The following is a 22569-nucleotide window of genomic DNA, read 5'->3' as shown; positions in this document are numbered from 1 at the left end:
GTGACGTGCCGGCGTGTTTCTGACACGGCTCTTACGGGCTACTTGTGACCATTATAGCTCGTTGATGCACAGCGCGAGAAATGCACTGATCCCTCAGATAAGTGCTGCAGATCACTTCCCTTTAAGCCGTGTGACGTCTGCTCAAAGGAAGCAGGCTGAGCAGCTGGATGAGACGCCTCGAGGCTAAAGCAGCCGTCCTGACACCATACAAGCGCACATTCACAGCAGAAAACCAACACGGCTGTGTGAAGCACTTTTATTAAAGGCGTTGAAGATCAAAGCAGAGTCTCATTGTTCTCGCAGCTTCCTGTTCAGCTCCTGCAGTTGTGAGACGAGTTGGTCTAAAGCGTTGACCACCTCCTGGAGCTCCGCGTGGACCTGACCCGTGGCCACATCTGTGTGCCTTTGCTGGAACACAGGAAGCAGAACCTCTAATGATCAATTATATAAACACACTTTGATCTGATTGGATCAAAAACATTCAACCTTGTGATTTTATGAAATCGTGACTTTTTAGAAATGTTGAACTCTGGATCAGCTCCATCAGTGTTTGAGTGCAGTTTGACAACCTCAACTATGATGGTGCTAATTAGATTCTCTATCATTAGATCAGATCGGATTACATATTATTTAATAATAGATCAGATTATCTAATATTAGATCAAATCAGATGATCTAACGTCAGACCGGATCACCTAACGTCAGACCTTATTAGGTTTAGATTAGGTCACATCTTAGCTATGCTGCTATAGGCCGAGGCTGCCGGGGTCCAGAAACATGATCACCTGACAGGCCTCTGTCACCCCACTGGGTCATGGTTTCCTTTCCTTTCCTTTCCTTTCCTTTCCTTTCCTTTCCTTCCTTTCCTTTCCTTTCCTTTCCTTTCCTTTCCTTTCCTTTCCTCTCCTCTCCTCTCCTCTCCTCTCCTCTCCTCTCCTCTCCTCTCCTCAGGCCCTGGGATTCTGGAAAGCGCCTTGAAACAATTTTGATTGTATAAGACGCTCTATAAATAAAGACTGATTAAAGATTGATTGAGACCGGATCACCTAACATCAGACCAGATAATCTAACGTCAGACCAACTGCGTCCAAACACTAGATAATAGACCCAAAATGGGCATAACTGTTTTGGTTCTGATGGAACAGGTAATGCGGATCACCTTGGCTCTGGCGCTCAGGCTGCTGAGGGTGAGGCGGCTGGTGGACACCGTCTGCAGAGCTTGTGCAGAGTCCCTCCTGGCGTTACTGCAGCCAACAGTCACTGAAAGAGAATCAGACCTTTAGGATCCGTTCCATGACGTCCTGACCTGTTTGACCTCTGACCCCTCCAGGATGAGCGGCTCTTCTGGGTACTTGATAACTTTCAGTCAGGATCAACAACAGCAGCAGCATTTTCATGACCATTAAGTTTGTCTTTCTGTTAAACCTGTTGGTCTCTGTTCTGTCCCACCTTGGACAGCCAGACCAGGACACGGTGGCAGATGTGTTTGTCCTCCACTGAGACGTGTCTCCTGACCTCAACAGTGTGGAGCTCAACAAACATGGGTTAGAAACGCCTGCTCCCAAATGTGGCACACCTGTGCCAGCTGTTAAAGGTGTGTGTCCTGTGTTCAGTTAAATCACCAGAACGTGTCCCGGTGAGTTCTCACCTTCCCCCAGATGAAGAGCTCTCTGGATCACCTCCTTGAAGAGAAGCGGATCTGCCTCCCAACCACCAGCACGAACTCGACAGCGAAGCTCTTTGGAAAGGAGCTCCAGCGCCTGAAGAACAACACGCCAATCACATGTGAGTGGGGACACCACGGGGACGAGCCGAGACACGTGAAGCTCAAATATCAACATTATGTCACTCAATACCCAGGGAAAAGAGAATATATACATTCTACAGCACAGGTGCTTATGTTGTACATCCAGCATATATATATATACCATCACTAGGCTGTCGTATACAGACATATACCATCACTAGACCGTCGTATACAGACATATACCATCACTAGACCGTCGTATACAGACATATACCATCACTAGACCGTCGTATACAGACATATACCATCACTAGACCGTCGTATACAGACATATACCATCACTAGACCGTCGTATACAGACATATACCATCACTAGACCGTCATATACAGACATACCATCACTAGACCGTCGTATACAGACATATACCATCACTAGACCGTCGTATACAGACATACCATCACTAGACCGTCGTATACAGACATATACCATCACTAGACCGTAGTATACAGACATATACCATCACTAGACCGTCGTATACAGACATATACCATCACTAGACCGTCGTATACAGACATATACCATCACTAGGCTGTCGTATACAGACATATACCATCACTAGACCGTCGTATACAGACATATACCACTAGACCGTCCGTATACAGACATATACCATCACTAGACCGTCGTATACAGACATATACCATCACTAGACCGTAGTATACATACATATACCATCACTAGACCGTAGTATACAGACATATACCATCACTAGGCCGTCGTATACAGACATATACCATCACTAGACCGTCGTATACAGACATATACCATCACTAGACCGTCGTATACAGACATATACCATCACTAGACTGTCGTATACAGATATATACTGTACATCATAATAAGTTAAAATATGAGACAAAATTGAGACCTTTTCATTGTCCTCAGGGTTGGAACTGTGGCCGTCTCCGTACAGTCGTGCGTACGCCTGCCATACATGAGCGTCGCTGCTGTGGCGGGCTCCCACCCGTCCCAGGAGCTCCTTCATTTTGGGCTGCATGGTTGCTGCTGGCTCCCCGTGGCTGTCGGTCAGGTTTTCAACTACAGCTCCAACAAGAATCTGCAGAATCTGTCACAGGAAAAACTAATTGTACGGTTAATTTATATGAAGAGACAAGAATTATTACTTGTTTTATATGAATTACTATGAAATCAGTAATTGTTTGCTATAAAAGAGCGAATAGCACGTTGTAGCATCCAGCTCCTTTACCTGGACGTCCTTGTAGTTTTCCCTGAGGTCCATCAGCCGGTGGTACGCGCTGACGGCTTCACTAAAGTCTCCGATGTCGGTGCAAACAGTTATGTAGTTCTCCCAGATCTGCCAATGCTCGAAGTTACACTTGAGCGCTTCCCGTAGAGTATGAAAGGCTTTCTGTCTGCGTGGCCCCAGAAAACAAAGGAAAATGCTGGCAATACTGGTCACCACAGCAACACGGGGACATTTCAGAGACCTTTCAATATCTTCAGGACAAAAATTGTCCATTGCTCTCGTGCTCCACGTCCTGATTGATGGGATCTGGTCCCTGAGGTGAGGACACGAGGAGGTGGAGACGTGTTTCAGCACAGTTGAGCCTTTTTAAACAGATCTGTGCTCTGGCCCATGATGGTCTAACATCTCTCACTCCCACCTGGCTTGGTGGACACGAGAGAGACCTGCTCCAGAGACCAATGCTCAGGAGTCCACGGAGGAAGCGTTCATTCAGTCCCCAGGAAGAGCTGCTAACCCAAGTGTTTACTGTAACCCACTGGACGGAAAGGCGGCCTCCTTGGAAAGATCTGAACCAGGATCCAGATTTTGTCCTGGGGGATTTGCAGCTAAATATGAGGCAGCAGGAATGAAGATTCGTGCCTCAAAGACAGAGATGATGCTCCTCTGCTCTGCCCCCTCAGAGGCATCTGAGGACCAGTGGGAATATAGTGGCTGGGGAGGTTTTGGGAATACCGCAGGAGGGACCCTGAGGGCCAGCGGAACAGCTCTTATATCAAGTTGTGGCACCACCACGCCTCTACTTTTGATTTGTCAAGTGCACGTGAGGAGACCAAAGTTCCCTTTAGCGGCAGAAGCAAACAGGTGAGTGTGTGTGTTCACATGAAAGCTGCACTCAGGACACACTCACTTCATTCTGAGACGAATGTAGGCTGTAGACAGGTTGTTCCAGGCTTCTGCGTTCTGAGGACAGAGGAAAAAAGCACCCAGATGTGACCTAACGCTCCAATGACACTACAGATATACACACACACACAATGAACCAAACAACAAAAATACTCACATCTGGCTCTAATCCGACACACCGGTGGAAACCTCTGGCTGCTCCTTCATAGTCCTCCAGGGCCAAGTAGGCACAGCCAAGAGCGAACCACACACCGAGCTGCACACACACACACGCGCGCGCAAACACACACACACACACACACAACACACACACACACACACGTGAGGGGAGGAGAGGAAGGGAGGGAGAGGAGAGGAGAGGAGAGGAGAGGAGAGGAGAGGAGAGGAGAGGAGTTGTTTTACTCCACTTTCCGTCTCTTATTCAACACTTTGAGCCACAGATTGTTGTTCCCACCTGAATTGTGTTGATTCGGAGCGACTCCTGGAAGCAGCTGACACCCTGCTGGAGCTCCTTGTTCTGGAGGTGCAGCAGGGCTTTGGAGCGCATGGCCCGAGCGCTGCGGCGTCCCGACAGCTCCCAGGCCCGGTCATAGTACTGATGGTCCTTTAGGATGTCTCCCAGTAGGCAGTAAAGACTGGGCGTCTCTTTCTTCTCCAGTTCCCTACGAACAACCTCCTCCGCCTGAACAGAGGAGCAGAAAAGAGGGAAAACTGTAGATGTTAAGAGAGATAAGATATTTTCAGTCTTTGGATGGTCCATGCAGGAGACCAGAAGGTTCAGATCTGGCCCCTGGGATCAAGGCTGACATGTTGGTTGGACGGGTGCTGAAACCAACCATCCGGAGCACTAGAAACTGAAGCTTCGAGGGGACCCACCCTCCTAAATGGATGAACTGTTGAAGGTTCGGACTGAACCTTCAGCTGCTGGGCTCCAGTTCTGACCACGAAAGGCTCCCAGCCCAGGCTGGACCTTCTACTCTGAGAGTTCCTGTTGTGTGTGCAGAGCTGCCTACCTTCCCGTGTTGGCCGAGCCTCTCATAGCAGATGACCACATCCTCCCACAGCTGCAGCTTTTCATAGGTAAGAAGAGCAGAGCTGATGCAGCCGAGGTCACTCAGCAGGCCGGCGAGCTGCTTCTGTAAAGGGCCGAGGAACAACGCCACTGTAAGCTATGTGGGCTAAGGAAAATGCTAACAATGCTAACAGCCAAGAATGAATAATATGTTACTGATTGAAATAGGGACGGCCTATTAAGCCCCGTTTTAAAACCCAGATGGACGTATAGAGGGAGGTGCAGAGGCGCACTGGGGAGCACTGTCCCCTCACAGACAGTGAGCTAGAAACTCTGTTGCTAATGCTAATGCTCAGCTCAGCCTCTGGGCCGCCTCCGTTCACCCGTAACGCACCAGCACCTCCACACTGGGCTGTAGCTTAAACCTGGGTTTGGTGCTGCTACTGGGAGCAGAACCATGAGAGAGGGGAGGGGTTTGACAGCAAGGTGCTAGCGTAGTTAGCAAGCCTGTGAGGTAGGTGGAGGTCAGACAAGCAGGCAGACAGGATCCACTTTAAAAAGTAAGTGGTTGCTACCTGGATAACCCATCTGGGAGAAACGCGGCTGCAGTAGAAGACTTTAAGTCGCTCAGTGACGGGACACCTCTGGTCTTCGAAATGGTCGACGATGGCCTGAAACACAGCAACCAGGCTTTTAAACATCTGTTCTGCTTCTCTGGGTGGAGACGGGGCTCCTGGTTTCAGTCCAGAATCCCCTTCACAGCTTCAGGACCAGGAAATGTGGCCACTCCTGAACCGGGGACCTCAGTGGCCTCCTGCAGGTTCTCACCTGCAGCTGCATCATGCCCCTCTCAGCACGCCGAGAGCTGCCCTTCTCCAGGCTGGTTCTCAGGCACAGCGCAGAAACGTGCACGGCCCAGAACTTTGGCTGAGACAAAATACACTGCAAGAAGAAAAGAGCGGAATTAAAATGGCCACTGCCAACACGGCGCTTCAATACCTGCAACACACACACACACACACACACACACACACACACACACACACACACACACACACACACACACACACACACACACGAGTTTTAAAGACAAACTCACAGATGTGAAGGCCAGGAGCTGCTCTTCGGTCAGTCGGTGGACCGGATTATTCTTCTGGAAGTCAGTGCTGCAAGATGATCACCAGAGAAGATCAGAGGACTGCTGTCCTCAATATTGAGTGGGTTGACTGGAAGGAGCCCAGGGGGGCCACAAAGGGAGCAGCACCAGAGGTGAACCTGCTCCAAGACTCACCAGACACCCAGCATGACGGCTTGCTCCTCAGCCCGGAGGTCCGGCAGGTCGTACTGACCCGGCTCAGCGAAGCTGATGTGATCCAGCACCGTGTCATCGTTCAGACGGTAGTCCTGAAGAAGAGAGAGGACGGAATAAAGAGGACACACCTGCTGAATACAGACACGGATCCAGACTCCCACCCTTGTTTTGGTCTCCTGGCTCCACTGATGTGATAAAACTCTTTTATCTTGATTCGTTTCTGATTGGGTCGTATCCAGAACGTTGGGTTACACAAGTTCTGGAGTGAGTTCCCCTTCAGCCAAAGCTTGGAGGGGGGGCGGCGGCGGCACTTACCCTGGGCAGCATGGACGGAGGAGTGTATGAGGGACTATCTTCCTGCGAGACCTTGGCCTGCTCCTCTTTTCTCTCCACCCGAAGAACAAGTTGAGCCAAGTTCTTCTGCTGGAAATGGGTCCGTTTGCCGAGAGCACCTTCAGAGGCCAAACACACCAACGCCTGCTCAGTGAGCTAGCAGAGGCTAGTAGCTGCAGCTGTAGCTTCACATACCGGTCATGCTAATGTCCAGTCCCGACAGCTCCTGGGCCTTCCGGATGTGTTCCTTGGCCAACTTATAGTCGTAATACATTAAACTGATGTAAGAACATTCCAGGTGAAACTGGGTGGCCAGCGTACAATGTTCCGACAACCCTGGCTCACATTTCATCACTGGAGGGGAGAGAGAGAGACGCCGAGTCACCGTGGTGCATATTGTTGTGCAAGCCACGCCCCTAAACAGGCAAACATGTCACTATGGTTACCCCTCAGTCTCGTTCCCTATAGAAACACGGATTCCCATCCCCATTCCACCTTTAGCTGGAATGCTGCATAAGAGCAGGAATACAGAAGAAGACAGAAAGAACCCACCTGTGTCCATGCTGCTCTGCGCCAAGCTGTGGAGTTGTGGAGAACAGTCCTCCAGGATCTGCTGGTGCAGGCTAATGTAGCGTAGCGTCCACCAGGGAACAAGCTAAAGCACATTGGGAGTGGGATTAGGTTAGGATCCCACACTGGGAGCATGGCAGCAGCTCAAAAACAAGGAAAATAAAAATTCTTTATCTCATCAAATCAAGGCACTGGATTTGGGATTAATACGGACCAACACGAAACCACTGAGCTGCTCTCATACCTGGATGACCTACCTGGAGACTGAGCATCCTGGAGGAGCACTTGACCAGGATCACCCTGGCCAGCAGGAGCAGAAAGGGGTTGGCAACAAGGGTATAGACGGACTCTCCGTCCAGCAGCAGGTGGCTGCGCAGAGCTTCATCCAGGGTGTGTGTCTGCATGGAGGGAGCAGACCTGCTTTAACGTGCACTCAGTGTTTCATTAAAGGGCTCCAGAATCTTCTAAATGGCTCACTCTTTTCATTCATACACTTTTTTGTTCATATTTAACACAATGTTCTACCTGAGCGGTCAACGCTGGGGGCAGCAGGTCACACAGAGCGATGGACACCGAGGGACCGGTCCAGTTACTCTGAGCAAAGAGGTGAAGGCAGCTGGCAGCCAAGACCAACAAGACCAGCTCCCTGCAGGGGACAAAGGATGGGAAAGAGTAAAGCTGCGCTGGGAAGGCAACAGTGTTAGCATTCGTTAGCATCAGTTGACTCAAGTTTCAAAAGGACCCAATTCTGGGGAGATGTGGGTCAGGGGTGATGACTTCAAACCAGGTGACACAGACAGTGAAGGGGAATATTAGGAATATTGTTGCTAAAGGACGAGGAGGAATGGGGCCCTTTCAGAAAACACCTGAAGCAGAATGTTCTGACATTACCTGGTTCTCTGGTCGTCACAGGGTCCACAAGTTAAGTAGAGCGACACCCGTCCTTCAAGGTAGGCCTCGATGTCCTCGTCCGCCCCGCTGCCATCTCCAGCGAGCAGATCCAAGATATGCTGATTCCGCAAAACTGCCTCAAAATCCCCCTCCATCAAGGACTCCAGCAACGAGCCCACTTCTGGGGAAACACACAACACAGGCCCGGTTCAGAAGGCACCAGGGGGCCGCAGCAGCAGCTCTTCTCCTGGTGCTGCTGCGCTCCAGACACACCAACCAAAAGAACACAAGCCCAGCTTCAGTGGAGGCTGAGGGAGTCACTCCACATCCAGCCGCCCTCGTCCAACGTAATCCTGCCCATTATGGAGCACAAAGGGTCATTTGTTGCCCAATAAGTTCCAGAGATCTTCATGGTGAAGAGCAGAGATGTTCTTCAATATGAAGAGCAGAGATGAGTGTCTGTTGGTATTCTAGAGATGTCACCAGTTTTCCCCTGATGGTGCCACACTGATGCAGCAGTTTACAGGAGTAAAAACCCGAAGACATCGGTGGCAAACTTGGATTTAAGAGACGTGCGTGTTAGTTTAGCTTTATTTAGCAGTGATTACGCAATTGTGGGTTTAGCCTCACTGGCTGTTTCTCCTTAAATACCTGGTCTGAACGAAGTTTTTGACTGTTTATTTGTACCCTTACCGTTTTTATTCCGTGGTGAGGGTTGACAGGTGTTCTCCGTGCATGTGAACTGTACACAGAACGTTTAATGTATATGCCATGAAACTATAATCAGCCAAAGGGGCCATAATGTGTTGGGTTTCCCAGAGCATTAGTCTCGTCTCCGATTACATTCACTTTCCTCTAGAGCAAATGTGGTTTTCTGCGTTGTTGACGGCGGAATTGTGCACAATATTAACGCGTTTAAAGCCCCGAGACCCAGAGAGGCGCCCAGTCTCCCCACCTCCAGTACCGGAGTTCAGCTTCCAGGCTGCCGCTTCTTCGGGTGTAAAGAATCCCCGGAGGATCGAGATCTCTGTGCGCAGCGACATTATTCACTTATTGGTGTGTCTCCGCTCCTTTCTGACAAAAACCTCCTGAACAAAAAGCTCAAGTCGTGATTCAAAAACACTTATAAGACGATATTTTTCCATCCATGTGACGGAGGCTCAGCTAGGGAGCTGCCATGACAGTTACGAACTGCATGATGGGATAGACTCGTCACGTGTTGCTCTACCGCTCCGACGATTGGTGTTTTTCTTCTTCGCTGGTGTGTCGAGGAGGCTCAGCCGAGCGGCGTGTTTCCATGACGACTGACAGGGAGGGAAAAGTGTTGTTTCGTTGAAGATGAATCGTTAAAAACACGTTTGGCACTTCGATTTCCGAGTTAACAATGACGCACATCCGAGTATTAAACGTTGCTCGCTAGTTACGTTTATTAACGTAACTATACGAACTATACATGTAGAAAATGAATCGATGTAATAACTCCATCCCATCACACCCAGATACCGAGACACGGACCCAACAGATGTTCACAATCTTTTTATTAAAAATATGAACCATGTGGCCAGATCAGGAGGCTCCACCTCCTCTCTCTCACACACACACACACACACACACACACACACACACACACACACACACACACACACACCTGGAGGGGGCGGGGCCACAGGCCGGGGTCTCCACGGCAACCATGTGGGGATGAAAGGGCCCCACCAGCCAGATGAGCGGCGTGTTGTTGACCATGTAGTCCATGACCTCGTCCAGGGACTCCCTGACCCGGTCCAGTCGGACCCGGCTGACGCTCAGGTAGGCGTGCGAGGCGGAGTGGCTGAGGGACAGCGCCTCCTGCTGGAGGTGGGTGGGGAGGCCCTGCAGACTGGAGACCAGGACCAGGCAGGTGGTCTGGAGCTGCTGGGTCAGGGAGCGGGCCAGGGCCAGGGTCCGGGACTCCATCACCTGAGGGGACGACAGCAGTTCTGTTGGGATCCTCAGAGCACCTCAGAAAGGGGCGTGGCTGAACCTTACCTGGGCGTCGTGACCCGTCTCTGGGGCTGGACCGCCGGACCCCCACAGAGAGCTCAGCTGGATGCTCTTCCTGCCGTACTGGATCTGGACCAAACGGGTTTCTTGGCATCACAACCTCCCCGGCAGGTTCTGGTCCACCAAGCTCTCGGAGGTGCTCAGCGCCGCGGCCACGCCATTGTTCGGTAACAGTCGCCTTTCAAAACCCGCCGTTGCTTTTGAGGTTTTCATCCAAAATTCCTAATAATTGGGGGCAATGTTGTAAATGATCTAAATATAGTTTGTCTGCTGTTTTATTTATATTTCAGGAAAATGAAATGTCTTTATGTAAAACATAAATGTCTCTTAAAACAGTGTTCAAAATTTTCCCTCAAAATTCAATATTACTGAGGCAAGAAAACCTTCATGACGGCTGTGATGCTGCTTTAGATCTCTTGGTGAATGGTGAAATCACCACAAGTTCAGGCGGTTCGCGACAGTAATGACTTACCGACATTTGCTGATGACAAAGGTTTGTTGTGCTTTGGGACTAATTTGAAGAACGGAAGTAATGCCTGATGTCACAGCAGAGATTAAAATCATCTTTATTGTTCACACATTATCATTAAATGTTAGAAAAGTATTTTGATAACTGAAGAAGTGATATGCAGCCAGAAGCTGCAGTGGAGAATAAAGGCGATTAAATCAGATTTCTGGGGTGATAAAGGACAAAGATTTTTGCGCTAAAGAGAGAGAGGGAGATGAATTGCTAGGAAGAGTTAAAGATGGAGGGATCAATCACACTTTCATACATCCCCCTTCCTCCCCAAACATTTGTCGCGTTTATTGTTTGAGCTTTTATGATCGCCGGTGGTGACACCTGTGTAGTTTTCAGTCCTTCATAGTTACAAAGTTACCAGTAACTTTAACTAAACAATCCCATTGAAGTTCTGAATTGGAGCCACCGGAGGATTTTCTAGTGAAACACCTTTAAAGGCAGGTGAGCCTGAAGTTTCTGTCACTTTTACCTTTTATCCACAGAAAACCTTTGGATGATTCCTGACGTCCTAAAATGGTCCCTTCAGGTCGCTACGGGAACCCCGAGGTCAGCGGAAACCTGTTAGGATCCGTGTTTGCTGCTCTTCCTCTGCTTCTTCTCTCCCTTCCTGGCTGTTGCTTCTTCTAGCTCCCCACAAACGTCATCCCACAGTGAGAACAGCCTCTGATGGACAGCTACTTCTGTTTTTACACTCACAGACGCCTTTGAAAAAGCTGTAAAAACCGACGAAGGTTGTTGATGAAGGATAATTTGAGTGTGGTCAGAAACTCTAATCTGATCACTTTAAGGAGTTAAAGGCCAATTGTGTTTGGCTCATGAGCGACGTGTTTTAACGTTTGTTAAAACTCTTCTTTAACACGACGGTTGTCCAACAACACAAAAGGCAGCTTTGGTCACGACTGAATTTCAACATCCAGAAACAAAAAGTGTTGAAGAAATTTTAGTAGAAACAGCGAATGAGCAGAAGTCGTGTTAAGGCCTGCGAAAGGGAGAGGGTTGCATTTAAGAATAATAATCACAGCCTTTATTCAGCAGAATCCTGGGGGGGTCAGTAACAGATGAGCAGATGAGTGAGTGATCTCTGATTTCATTTAAATAAGCTCACCTTTGCACAATATTTCCTCACTTACAAATGTCCTTATTCAACAGTCAAAAAGGAAATAAAAACAAGAAGCATAGCAACATTCAGTGAACATTCTTCTCTAAAGGTAGTTTCCCTTATATATTCTCTTATTTTCCTCTGCTATCATGTATACACAAACATATGAGAGTGGTTATTTCACAACTGAAAATGGGACAAAATGTTTACACTCTTTTACAAGTAAATACAAGTTTTAGGGCTTAGCATAGTTCAGAGTTCATGGGATCTTCTGCTGCTCCTGATTCTGCTGAAGTGGAAATATGGACAAAGTGGACAGCTGTGCTCACAAGCTGCTAAAGTCGTTCCACCACGGGGGGGGGGACGGACAGGAAGGCCTGATCCCCCCCTAGCCCTCGCTGCAGTGATTGTCCTGGCTGCCGCCCGGCTTCTCTGCGTCCTGAGTGGGCAGATCTTTGAGGATGAGGGCAGCGCTCCTCTCACAGAACTCATCCGTGTCGGCGTCCAGTCCGCTGGGACAGGGCAGCTTCAGGAGCTCCTCCCTCAGCTGGGCCGTGTGTCTCTGCGGGGGGCAACAGAAACAGCTCACTTGCACCTGCGACACCTGCGCACCTGTACGGGGGGGTGGAGGCTACCTTGAGCGCAGCGGCGTGGTGGGACATGGTGCGGCCGACCCTCTTGTCGCTGCTGTACTGCTGGATGTCGGTGATCCATTCCTCACACTGACACATGATCTCTGTCCTCTTCAGGTAGAAGTGTTTGTGGATCACCTGCATCAGAACACAGTAACCACTCAACTATCAGGCCTGACATTATGATGCTGTTCACCAGTGGAGCCGCCCCGCCCCGCCCAGCAGAAACCACTGAGACCTTTAGGAGGAGCGGTGAGCAGTGGCCCCGCCCACTCTGACCTGTAGCCCCGCCCAGCATGCACTGTAGCCCCGCCCAGCAGAGAAACCACTGAGAGACCTTTAGGAGGAGCGGTGAGCAGTGGCCCCGCCCACTCTGACCTGTAGCCCCGCCCAGCAGAAACCACTGAGAGACCTTTAGGAGGAGCGGTGAGCAGTGGCTCCGCCCACTCTGACCAGTAGCCCCGCCCAGCATGCACTGTAGCCCCGCCCAGCAGAAACCACTGAGAGACCTTTAGGAGGAGCGGTGAGCAGTGGCTCCGCCCACTCTGACCTGTAGCCCCGCCCAGCAAGCTATGTAGCCCCGCCCAGCATGCACTGTAGCCCCGCCCAGTGAACGCTGCCTTCATCGAGAGCTTAACAACACTGAGGCCACCTCCACGCCAACAACGGGATGTTCACGGATCAAATCTAATAATGTTTATATAAAAGAGGGTCCAGTTCAGCTTCAGGTGGTCCTCCTCAAGCCCCCTCTGAGCAGGACAAGCATGGCGGAGCCTGCAGTGGTGGTCTAAGCAGGTCCTGCTGCAGCAGCAGCCCCACACCCCGACTCCCTCCTAATCCCTGGACAAACCTCTTTAAAACATGGTGAGGGGCTGCGGAGCTGCTCCAGCATGGCCCATTTGACAGAGGCCTGACGGATGTTGGCGTCATACTCTCGGGAACTCTGGGTGCCGCTCGGGGTTCCGCGGGAGCGCTCGTACCCCGGCTCGTTGAAGTAAGGCTCAGCCACCAGAATGAGGGACTGGACTGACACTAGCACCTACACAGGGGCACAAGAAAGGAGAGCTGAGAACAAAGCAGAACCTTCCGGGTCCACAGAATCCCCCAGATGATACAGAAGCTACGCTGGGAGATGTCCTGAAGAGCTGGAATAAAAAACCACTATAAAGCAAGTTCCCACTGAGGACTTGGACAGGATTCATCAACCCAGTCCAGCCCGGTTTTCTGTCCTTCCCAGTGTTTACAAAGGAAACCAGGATCTCAGGAGAACACAGGTCCACCTGGTAGGACAGAAGAACCTGCTGGGGCCTTGTGGGACTGGGCTGAAGACCGCGGACTGAAGCTGATCATCTGCACAACCGAAGGCTGCCGTTGGTCCTACCTGTAAGAAGCTGGAGGTCTGAGGGTTCCACTTCTCCTCTGGTCTTCCATGCCACGTGTTCAAGATACTTAAACACACCTGATGAGACCAGAACCAAGACCTGAGGTCAGCAGCAGGGTCATGAAGACACCCTCAACCTTTAACATTCCCCTGATCTTTTTACTGGAACCGTTAATGTTCTACTGTGTGAGGACATGTGGTCATGTGATCGACCTACTTTGCCGTCGTTGTAGAGGTTGGGGTTGAAACGGACGCTGTGTCCACCTGTGGTCTCCAGGTTCACCAGAGGAGGCGAGTTAGGGTAGTCTTGAGGGAAATACACGTCGAACTCAAAGCAGCCGTTGGCGTAGGGGGTGTCAGCCGGACCTGTGATGAGAACCTGAGCAGAGGGCTGATTCAGCTGTCTGTCTGGCACACATCAGGACACACACACACACACACACACACACACACACACACACACACCTTCATGATGTCCAGCCTCTCCTCATCACAGCGGACAAAAACGCTGGAGGAGGAGGACAGGGGCAGAGAGGTAGACAGGGTGACGGCCTCCTGGGCAAGGCGACGGGAGCGGGCTGCACTGTTGGTGTCGCTGGCGTTCTTGACCTGAGACATGTAGTGGTAATTAACCTTGAACATCACTTTCCCGTCATCGTCTTCAGAGACCATCTCAAAGGTGTCTGGAGAGGGAGACAAACAGAAGTTTCAGTTAAAAAGAGCTCCACGCCGGAGCGCTCATGATCCAGCTCCTTTAAAGTCCTGAACGTTTCTGATCGTGTCCATGTGTAATAACATGTCCACCAGTGTCTCCGCCTGGCTTTAGGTCCCTTTGTCCTCGATGCACGTGTCTACAGTTTAAACAATATCTGAAAGTGCTGTAAAAAGAGTCGTCACACGAGTGAAGCGGGAACGTCGAAACTCACCAAACTGCAGCTTCTTCATTGCAACAACATATTTCTCCTCCAGAGAGCGAAGAACGGACATGGGCTTGGACCGACTCGACGCCTTTCGTGACGACTCCACCAGTTTCCTTTCTGGTAAAAGGGTTCATTTACAGAAGGTCAACTTAGTAACGGCGCCGCTGTCACACAGACGCTCCACCAAACGCCCCAACACGTGTCTCTGCCGCCACACATACGTCACAGCCCCCTGGCCCCGCCCCTGGCTAAGCCCCGCCCATCTCCAAAGCGAGCGGACCAACCTTGACTGGCCTGTCTGAGGCTAACGGTGGCCGTCCGGACGATCTCGGCTGTCCTCTGTATGTCTGGGACCAGGAGCGTCAAACCTTCAGGCTCTGGATCAGAGGTTTCGCCCTTTATCACACCTTTACTTTTATCCTTCTTTGACCTTCAAAATACACAAGAACAAGCGTTACTTTTCTCGTCTTGGACCAGACACCAGTGTGAACACACCGCTGTGTCGCCACAAACACGATATCTTAATTAGAACTGTAGCGGCCACAGGTGCAGCAGGAGTAATTACAGGTGTGTGTCAGACTTTTCCAATCACTGGCAGCAACAGAAGGAGAAACAAGTGGACCTGAGGCGGTTGGTGTACGTGTCCACGCAGGTCTTCATCTTGGCCAGCAGCATGCCGACAGAGGCGTGTCCCTCAGAGGGCTCCTCGTCCTCCTCCTCCTCGGGGCCCGAGTCCCCAGAGAGCGGCAGCAGCAGCGGGACCAGGGCGGTGCAGCTGGAGATGGCTCTCAACAGCTCCAGGAGAGCCCGGTAGAGAGGCACGTGCCGCGCCATGTCCAGGACTGCAGGAAAGAGGAGCTCAAAGGTCACCTCAGCTGAATACCTGGGGGATCTCAGAAGGTCAAGTCAACTGTCTGCGAGGGTCCTTGAGCCGAGTGCTCCAGCGTCCAGAGGAACTCTACACGTGGAGCTGATAACCTTCTGTGAGTTGGCCTCATTTAGTAGTTCTAATCCAGGACAAGAAGCTCTCTTACATCTAAAACACTGAAGAATAATTAGGAGCGTCTCAACAACAATAATGACACCCTGAACCTAACGAGCGTCCACAAACGAGTTGGTAGCTTTTCCAGCAGGAGGACCGGCGCCCCCCAGCACGGCCCCGCCCTTCAGCAGCTTTAACCCCACCCCTGCGCTCTGATTGGCCAGATGGGCAGGTGTGAACGAGGCTTTTATGGTTGATTTCAGCAACATGTAAGAGCAGATGGCAGCTCACGTAGATGCACGTACACGAGTAGATATGCGCATTAACGTGCACGTAGCCGAGTCGCCACTTTCATCAGTCTTTATTTCCCCCCGTTTGTAGAAGCAGCACCTACCCGAGTCGTTGCGCAAGTAGGAGGACATGGCCGGGATGAGGCAGGACTGGCTCAGCAGCTCGTGCAGCATGGCGGGCAGAGCCGAGCTGTTCTGGGTGCTGTTGTCTGAGGAGGACGCGTCAAAGGTGTGCACGCTGCTGCAGCCGGCAGGGTTAATGTAGCTCGCCAGGACCTGGGAGCAAAGACATTCACTGTGAGGACGAGTCCCCAGAGCTGTCCATGAGGGAAGGAGCACATGGCAGAACAAGAGGAGATCATCCACACCAAACTATTAATGTCCATTAAATCTTTATTTAGAAGTTCTTCAGACACGAAGCAGAAGGTTCCTCTGAGGAGCCCTTGGATCGCTCTCCTGAGTCCAACTGGCTCTGAACCCCAATGTGGAGGCCACAGAAGAAGATCTGAGTGAGCTTTCTGTTCTTGTCATCATTAATGTCTTTGGAGCCACGCTGGTTACAGGTGATGTCTCAGGCTCCAACCTGAGGACTGAATCGGACCTTTGTCCTCACCTTTAATCACGGTTTAAAAACAGCTGAACTCACCTGTAAAAGACAGGTGACGTGCTCTTCTTCTAGACGCTGTTTCATGAGGGCCTGCTCCACGTCCCAGCCTGAAGCTGTAGACCCGGTGCCAAAACCGGTTCCTTTAGCCCAGTATAACTGCTGCTCCTCACTGGACACCCCGCTGTGGCTGGACATCTGTGGCTGTCAAAGCAGACACCCAGAGGTTTAAAACAAAGTGTTGAAGGTAATCTGTAGTCAAACCGTTCGGCCTAAAAATCAGACACAAAACGTGACAGAAGCAATGAAGGAGAGCAGAGTTGGGAAACGTTCATGTTTAGAATCGCTGCGGCCCCCCCGGCTGGACTCTGCCAGCATCTCCAGCTCTCAGGCTTCAGGGGATGTGATCCAACCATGGTGGACCCTGCTGTGGGGGTCTGAGCAGGTCCAAACCCTGACCGTCCCTCCTCCGGCTCCCTGTCCTGGAATGCTGCTGACAAACAGTGTCCCTGTCATCTGTCCAGAGGACATTAGTCCACAAGTCCTGGACTAAGTCAACACGTCAGTGCTGCCAGATGTGTGTTTGTCCTCCACCTGGGGACTTTGATCTGTGTGGAACGTCTGATTTTAAACTCTGAGCAGAGTCAGAAGCTGCTCCAAGCTTCTGTCTGCTGACCTCGGACGGATCTTCTGGTCTCACCATGGAGGCCAGTCAGCAGCTCAACAAACTGACAGGAACACGGTGCGGTTTCAGCCCTTTACCTGGGAAGAAAGACGTGTGTGTGTGTGTGTGTGTGTGTGTGTCTCAGCACACTCCTACCTCAGAAACGTTGGAATTGGAGTTGGAGTTTCGAGGGGCGTGGTGGCTCAGGGCGGACAGACAGGCCAGGATGAGGTGGATAGCACCAATCTCGAGAGCCATGCGGCGCAGCAGCACGCCGTCGTCCGTGGTGAGAGGAGTGCTGCTGAACAACGCACGCAGGACGTGGAAGGGTAGCGTGGGCAGCACGTTGGCTGATGGAGACTGCAGGATGTGACCTGAGGAAACATCAGGATGGTCAGGCAAACAACGGCAAACTCAATAATCAGAAGATACACACAGGTAGGTGTGTGTGTGTGTGTGTGTGTGTGTGTGTGGCAGCACGGTGCAGGACTTACTGCCCTCTCCATCATCAGTGACTCCCAGCACCAGGCGCAGGAGACACTGAGCATGCTTCCTCTCCTTCAGCAGAACCTCAGCATAGCCTGGGAGGCGCAGGAACAGGCCAAAAGCTGCCAGCGAGTGAGCAGGGATAGGAGACATGGTCTGCACCGAGGAGGGAGGAGACGAGGACGACTGCGAGTGTTGCTTATTGATGGATGGGGGGTCAGCAGTGATGGACTCGGGGGCCTCATACACCAGCTCGCCGGACTGTTCGATGGTCACCCACTCAAACTGATCGCTGTCTTTGGGCTTCTCATGCGAGGAGGTGGCCACCACCGGGGCACTGACCTGGGAGGAGGCGGAGGAGGAGGAAACCTTCAGCGAAGACGAGAAGATGGAAAATCAGGTGCTGCCGATGCCGGCAGAACTACAGTAGCACTAGTTCCAATGACTCCAGGAGCCAAAGAAAACCTCCAGGTGGAGAAGAAGGCTGGAGACAACAGATCTGCTGTGTCTGCTTCCTCTTAACCGGGATCACTCTGGACGCGGAAGCGCAGCGGAATTCGCCCTCTCATATAGAGCTGCAGTACTGAACTCTTAAATAAATGTTTATCTTCAAGGTGCGACCATCCCGTCTGTGCCTCCATCCCCTCGACCAGCTGGGAGGAGCGAGGGTCAGACCAGCTCCGCCCAGCGTTCCTACGTCCCCTGAGGAGAGGAGTTTAAAAGCCTAACCCTAACGTCTCACCTGCTGAATGACATCGGGGTAGAGCATGGGCAGCCTCTCTGCGATGAGGGCCAGGCCCCCCATGCCTGCAAAGACCTGCAGAGGGGACTGGATGGGCTTGGTCTCCAGCAGGGACTCGTCGGTGGCGGCGTCTCCACACTCTTCACAGGACATCATGGGTTCGCCCTCAGGACAAAGGTTCAGCACATCGTAGTGTTCCACTGCAAGAAGACCACACAGAGGAACTGTTGCTGATGTTCTCCTGAACTGGCCTCTGGACCAGGTCCACAGCTGAAGACAACCAGTCACCACGTGTGTTTGACGGCCTCAGTGATCCAAGCCAGCAGGAGCATCCTGGTGCTCCCTGCTGTCTTTTCTACCTTTCTCAGTGCGAAGCCTCTTGAAGGAGTCGGTCTTTGAGAGGCCAGAGTCGGAGATGACCCTGGAGCCAAGCTTGACAGCCAGACTGATGGACTGGTAGCCCTGCGGCAGCTTCCGGTCGTACAGGAGGGTCAGGAGCTGGGCGAGCGTCATCTCCAGGGGAAGAGGTTGACCTGCAACATCAGGCAGATGCAAACAGCTCCTTCATTGCTGCTCTGGAGCAGAGACACCCCGTCCCCCTGACAACGTGAGGCTGCACATCTGCACCTGGAAGCAGCTTGTGGTAGAGGTGAAAGACGGGGACACTGATGGTTTTGGCTGAAGGGTCGCCGCCAGAGGTGGTGGTTAACTTGTCACTCATCACGCGGCCCCGTCTGGAGGGGGGTCGGGGAGGGGTGGAGAGCGCTCGCTTGGATTGAGACTTTAACCCTGCCAACAAGAGACAAAATATGGAACGTGTTACATGCTGAGGAGCTGCAGTGTGTGTGTGTCCCTGACAAGTGTGTGTGACAAGACGAATGTCTACTCTAACGGAACATGAGGAGGGTTACTGAGGACACGCCCCCTTTCTCCAAATCACGTTCAGAACATGTTGAGGAAAGACAGGAGTGATGTTAACAGTGAATTAGTTTAGGAGGTTTACTGCCCCCATGAGGGGCGGGACTAAAATGACCACACACATGAGCGATTATAGCAGGACGATGGGGAACAGGAGAAGGTTCTGGAGCTAGACCCCCTCCCCCGTATAGTCCAGCCTTGACTCCTTGTCCTTTTGTCTGGGGGAGGGCGGTCCTGGCGGCCTCTACACTATGATGATGTCATCAACACCAGACTGGTTAAAAACGTGGTCACACGTGGAAACATCCAGTCCAGAACTGATGTTTTATGACTGGAGCTGCTGGTAATGAGAGACGACTCTTTCATTCCTACTTGTTGAATAATCCCTCATTTATGCCATTAAACCAACTTTAAAACAGACACAAACGCAGTATTGATTCTGCTGTTGTGATTTGTCGGCCATCTTTTATTCTAGTCTGAAAATAGAAGGCAAAGGTGTGTGAGAGGAATGCAAGAACGACCAACTGAATGTGTGTAACGATAAAAGCTGAAGGTGTTGTTGCTGAGGACGTTTGAGGGTGGAGGGGAGCAGGAAGGACAATCAGTGATCCATGTACCTGAGGCCACCACAACACTGTAGTTGTCCTGGAAGCCATTGTCTGCTTTCATTTTCTCCTTCTCCTCGTGATTCTTCTTCTCTTTGTCCTCCTTCTGCTCATTGATCAGCTTGGCTGTAATACTAGGTGTGTCTGTTTGGATGAGAAGTTTAGAGTATTCAATGCCCTGGCCTGCATTTGATGTCTCGTTTTAACTGATAGAGATGTATGCAAAGCAATCATGATAGCGACCGATGGCATAGTCAGTGTGGTCAAAGCTGCAGCAGATGACAGGTCAGAGGAGACGAGATGTTCCATCTTTAGAGAAGCAATGACACCATTCCTCATTTCCATCAGGGACAGTAAGGAAGTAACAGTTCAGAACATTGGGCTGCTTCTGGAGAGCATCATTAGCATGAAGTAGCATTAGCAAAAGTAGAGTTAATGTATGAAAAGCTCATGTGATGGGGGGTCTTCTCAGGGGGATGAAGGTCCCAGCAGGACAGAACAGATTAGAAATGATGGAACAACAGCAGGAGACATTGATGCGTGTGTTAAAAAGAATGCTGATCCAGGGGATCTGTGGTCAAAAAGAACCTTAGAACCACCATAAAAGCAGGTCATCCTGAAGGACCATCCCAGCCACCAGCTCAACAGAGTGGAGATCGAACACAGCACCAGCCTGGAGGACATTCCTGGTGCACGGCAGCTACAGCAGCAGCAGCACAGCTACAGCAGCAGCAGCAGCAACAGCAGCAGCAGCAGCAGCAGCTACAGCAGCAACAGCAGCAGCAGCTACAGCAGCAGCTACAGCTCAGCAGCAGCAGCTACAGCAGCAGCAGCAGCACAGCAGCAGCAGCTACAGCAGCAGCAGCTACAGCAGCAGCAGCTACAGCAGCAGCAGCTACAGCCAGCAGCAGCTGCTACAGCAGCAGCAGCAGCTACAGCAGCAGCAGCTGCAGCAGCTACAGCAGCCAGCAACAGCAGCAGCAGCTACAGCAGCAGCAGCAGCTACAGCAGCAGCAGCTACAAGCAGCAGCAGCAGCAGCTACAGCAGCAGCAGCAACAGCAGCAGCTACAGCAGCCAGCAGCTACAGCAGCTGCAGCACAGCACAGCAGCAGCTACAGCAGCAGCAGCAAGCACAGCAGCAGCAGCAACAGCAGCGGCTACAGCAGCAGCTACAGCAGCAGCAGCAGCTACAGCAGCAGCAGCTACAGCAGAGCAGCAGCTACAGCAGCAGCAGCTACAGCAGCAGCAGCAGCAGCAGCAGCTACAGCAGCAGCAGCTGCAGCAACAGCAGCGGCAGCTACAGCAGCAGCAGCTACAGCAGCAGCAGCAACAGCAGCAGCAACAGCAGCAGCTACAGCAGCAGCAGCTACAGCAGCAGCAGCTACAGCAGCAGCAGCTACAGCAGCAGCAGCAGCTACAGCAGCAGCAGCTACAGCAGCAGCAGCAGCAGCTACAGCAGCAGCAGCAGCTACAGCAGCAGCAGCTACAGCAGCTACAGCAGCAGCAGCTACAGCAGCTACAGCAGCAGCAGCTACAGCAGCAGCAGCAGCTACAGCAGCAGCAGCTACAGCAGCAGCAGCTACAGCAGCAGCAGCTACAGCAGCAGCAGCAGCTACAGCAGCAGCAGCTACAGCAGCAGCAGCAGCAGCTACAGCAGCAGCAGCAGCTACAGCAGCTACAGCAGCAGCAGCTACAGCAGCTACAGCAGCAGCAGCTACAGCAGCTACAGAGCAGCAGCAGCTACAGCAGCAGCAGCAGCAGCTACAGCAGAGCAGCAGCTACAGCAGCAGCAGCAGCTACAGCAGCAGCAGCAGCAGCTACAGCAGCAGCAGCAGCTACAGCAGCAGCAGCTACAGCAGCAGCAGCAGCTACAGCAGCAGCAGCAGCTACAGCAGCAGCTACAGCAGCAGCAGCTACAGCAGCAGCTACAGCAGCAGCAGCAGCAGCTACACAGCACAGCAGCAGCTACAGCAGCAGCTACAGCAGCAGCAGCTACAGCAGCAGCTACAGCAGCAGCAGCTACAGCAGCAGCAGCAGCTACAGCAGCAGCTACAGCAGCAGCAGCTACAGCAGCAGCTACAGCAGCAGCAGCTACAGCAGCAGCAGCAGCTACAGCAGCTACAGCAGCAGCAGCAGCTACAGCAGCTACAGCAGCAGCAGCAGCTACAGCAGCTACAGCAGCAGCAGCTACAGCAGCAGCACAAAGACTCAACTCCCACCAAGCTGAGAAACCTCTCAGGTAGACCTGGATCACCTGGACCTAGTTGAGCCCCTACTGGTGTCAGGGCCTAAGGTGTTCTTTATTTTCTGAACGTACAATGTTTAGAATAAGATGAGAACTTCCTGTGGAGACTCAAATCAGCTCCTGAAGAACTTTGGTCGACACACATGGAAAAGAACCGTAAAAAGAACTAAACATGGAGGTTCTGACCATCATGTCCAGTGTCCTAAATTGTCCTGTTGCGTGCGCAGCGTCCTCCACTTCTCTGGTTTAGAGACGTTTGGACCTGAGACACTGGTCTGTCCTGGCTGAGGCTCATTGTGAGGAGGTCACATGCTAACTCCTACTGTCCTCATACTGTAACGACGCTATAAACCACGGAGATGATGCTGAAGCTGCTGCTAACATGAGGCTCATTTCTGAGCTCC

The 22569-nt window shown here is 51.7% G+C and overlaps 2 protein-coding genes and 1 long non-coding RNA gene across 8 annotated transcripts in view; 1 reads left to right on the top strand and 2 right to left on the bottom strand.

Moving 5' to 3' along the window:
* Positions 1–242: 242 nt before the first annotated feature.
* On the bottom strand, positions 243–9241 carry ttc27 (tetratricopeptide repeat domain 27). Of its 3 annotated transcripts, none has more exons than XM_057047606.1 (20): positions 8992–9241; positions 8037–8217; positions 7671–7791; positions 7403–7543; positions 7128–7230; positions 6771–6929; positions 6558–6694; positions 6222–6334; positions 6030–6096; positions 5759–5872; positions 5506–5601; positions 4932–5054; positions 4373–4600; positions 4076–4174; positions 3923–3975; positions 3016–3181; positions 2677–2874; positions 1649–1760; positions 1160–1260; positions 243–408 (listed from the first exon to the last, which is right to left on the bottom strand). In XM_057047606.1, exons 1-20 carry the CDS (start codon positions 9077–9079, stop codon positions 289–291), a joined length of 2520 nt encoding a protein of 839 aa, XP_056903586.1. In that variant the 5' UTR covers positions 9080–9241; the 3' UTR covers positions 243–288. The 3 variants fall into 3 exon arrangements, with proteins under 3 accessions (XP_056903586.1, XP_056903587.1, XP_056903588.1); XM_057047607.1 differs by having other exon boundaries at positions 9001–9241; XM_057047608.1 differs by lacking the exon at positions 8992–9241 and adding an exon at positions 8730–8931.
* A 751-nt stretch (positions 9242–9992) lies between these two features.
* LOC130533880 (uncharacterized) lies at positions 9993–11769 on the top strand. Its single transcript, XR_008952696.1, has 2 exons — positions 9993–10243; positions 11079–11769. It is a non-coding gene; the product is annotated as an uncharacterized LOC130533880 (long non-coding RNA).
* The window catches only part of birc6 (baculoviral IAP repeat containing 6), a 43756-nt gene continuing 32784 nt past the window's right edge, over positions 11598–22569 (bottom strand). For 3 of the 4 annotated variants that reach the window (XM_057047599.1, XM_057047600.1, XM_057047601.1), the window contains exons 57-73: positions 19932–20063; positions 19024–19185; positions 18756–18929; positions 18397–18596; positions 17663–18023; positions 17325–17542; positions 16547–16708; positions 16005–16176; positions 15251–15470; positions 14913–15058; positions 14635–14745; positions 14174–14391; positions 13926–14087; positions 13709–13786; positions 13178–13366; positions 12331–12465; positions 11598–12257 (exon numbers count right to left, since the gene is read on the bottom strand). In XM_057047599.1, coding sequence (XP_056903579.1) covers positions 12084–12257; positions 12331–12465; positions 13178–13366; positions 13709–13786; positions 13926–14087; positions 14174–14391; positions 14635–14745; positions 14913–15058; positions 15251–15470; positions 16005–16176; positions 16547–16708; positions 17325–17542; positions 17663–18023; positions 18397–18596; positions 18756–18929; positions 19024–19185; positions 19932–20063 — 3014 coding nt within the window. In that variant the 3' untranslated portion in view covers positions 11598–12083. The remainder of the gene's footprint in view (positions 12258–12330; positions 12466–13177; positions 13367–13708; positions 13787–13925; positions 14088–14173; positions 14392–14634; positions 14746–14912; positions 15059–15250; positions 15471–16004; positions 16177–16546; positions 16709–17324; positions 17543–17662; positions 18024–18396; positions 18597–18755; positions 18930–19023; positions 19186–19931; positions 20064–22569) is intronic. The other variant, XM_057047602.1, reaches the window with a different exon arrangement.

The sequence above is a fragment of the Takifugu flavidus genome, chromosome 11, assembly GCF_003711565.1.
Source record: "Takifugu flavidus isolate HTHZ2018 chromosome 11, ASM371156v2, whole genome shotgun sequence".
NCBI lineage: Eukaryota > Metazoa > Chordata > Actinopteri > Tetraodontiformes > Tetraodontidae > Takifugu > Takifugu flavidus.
Note: the sequence above shows the minus strand (reverse complement) of the source record. Positions and strands in the feature narration are given on the sequence as shown.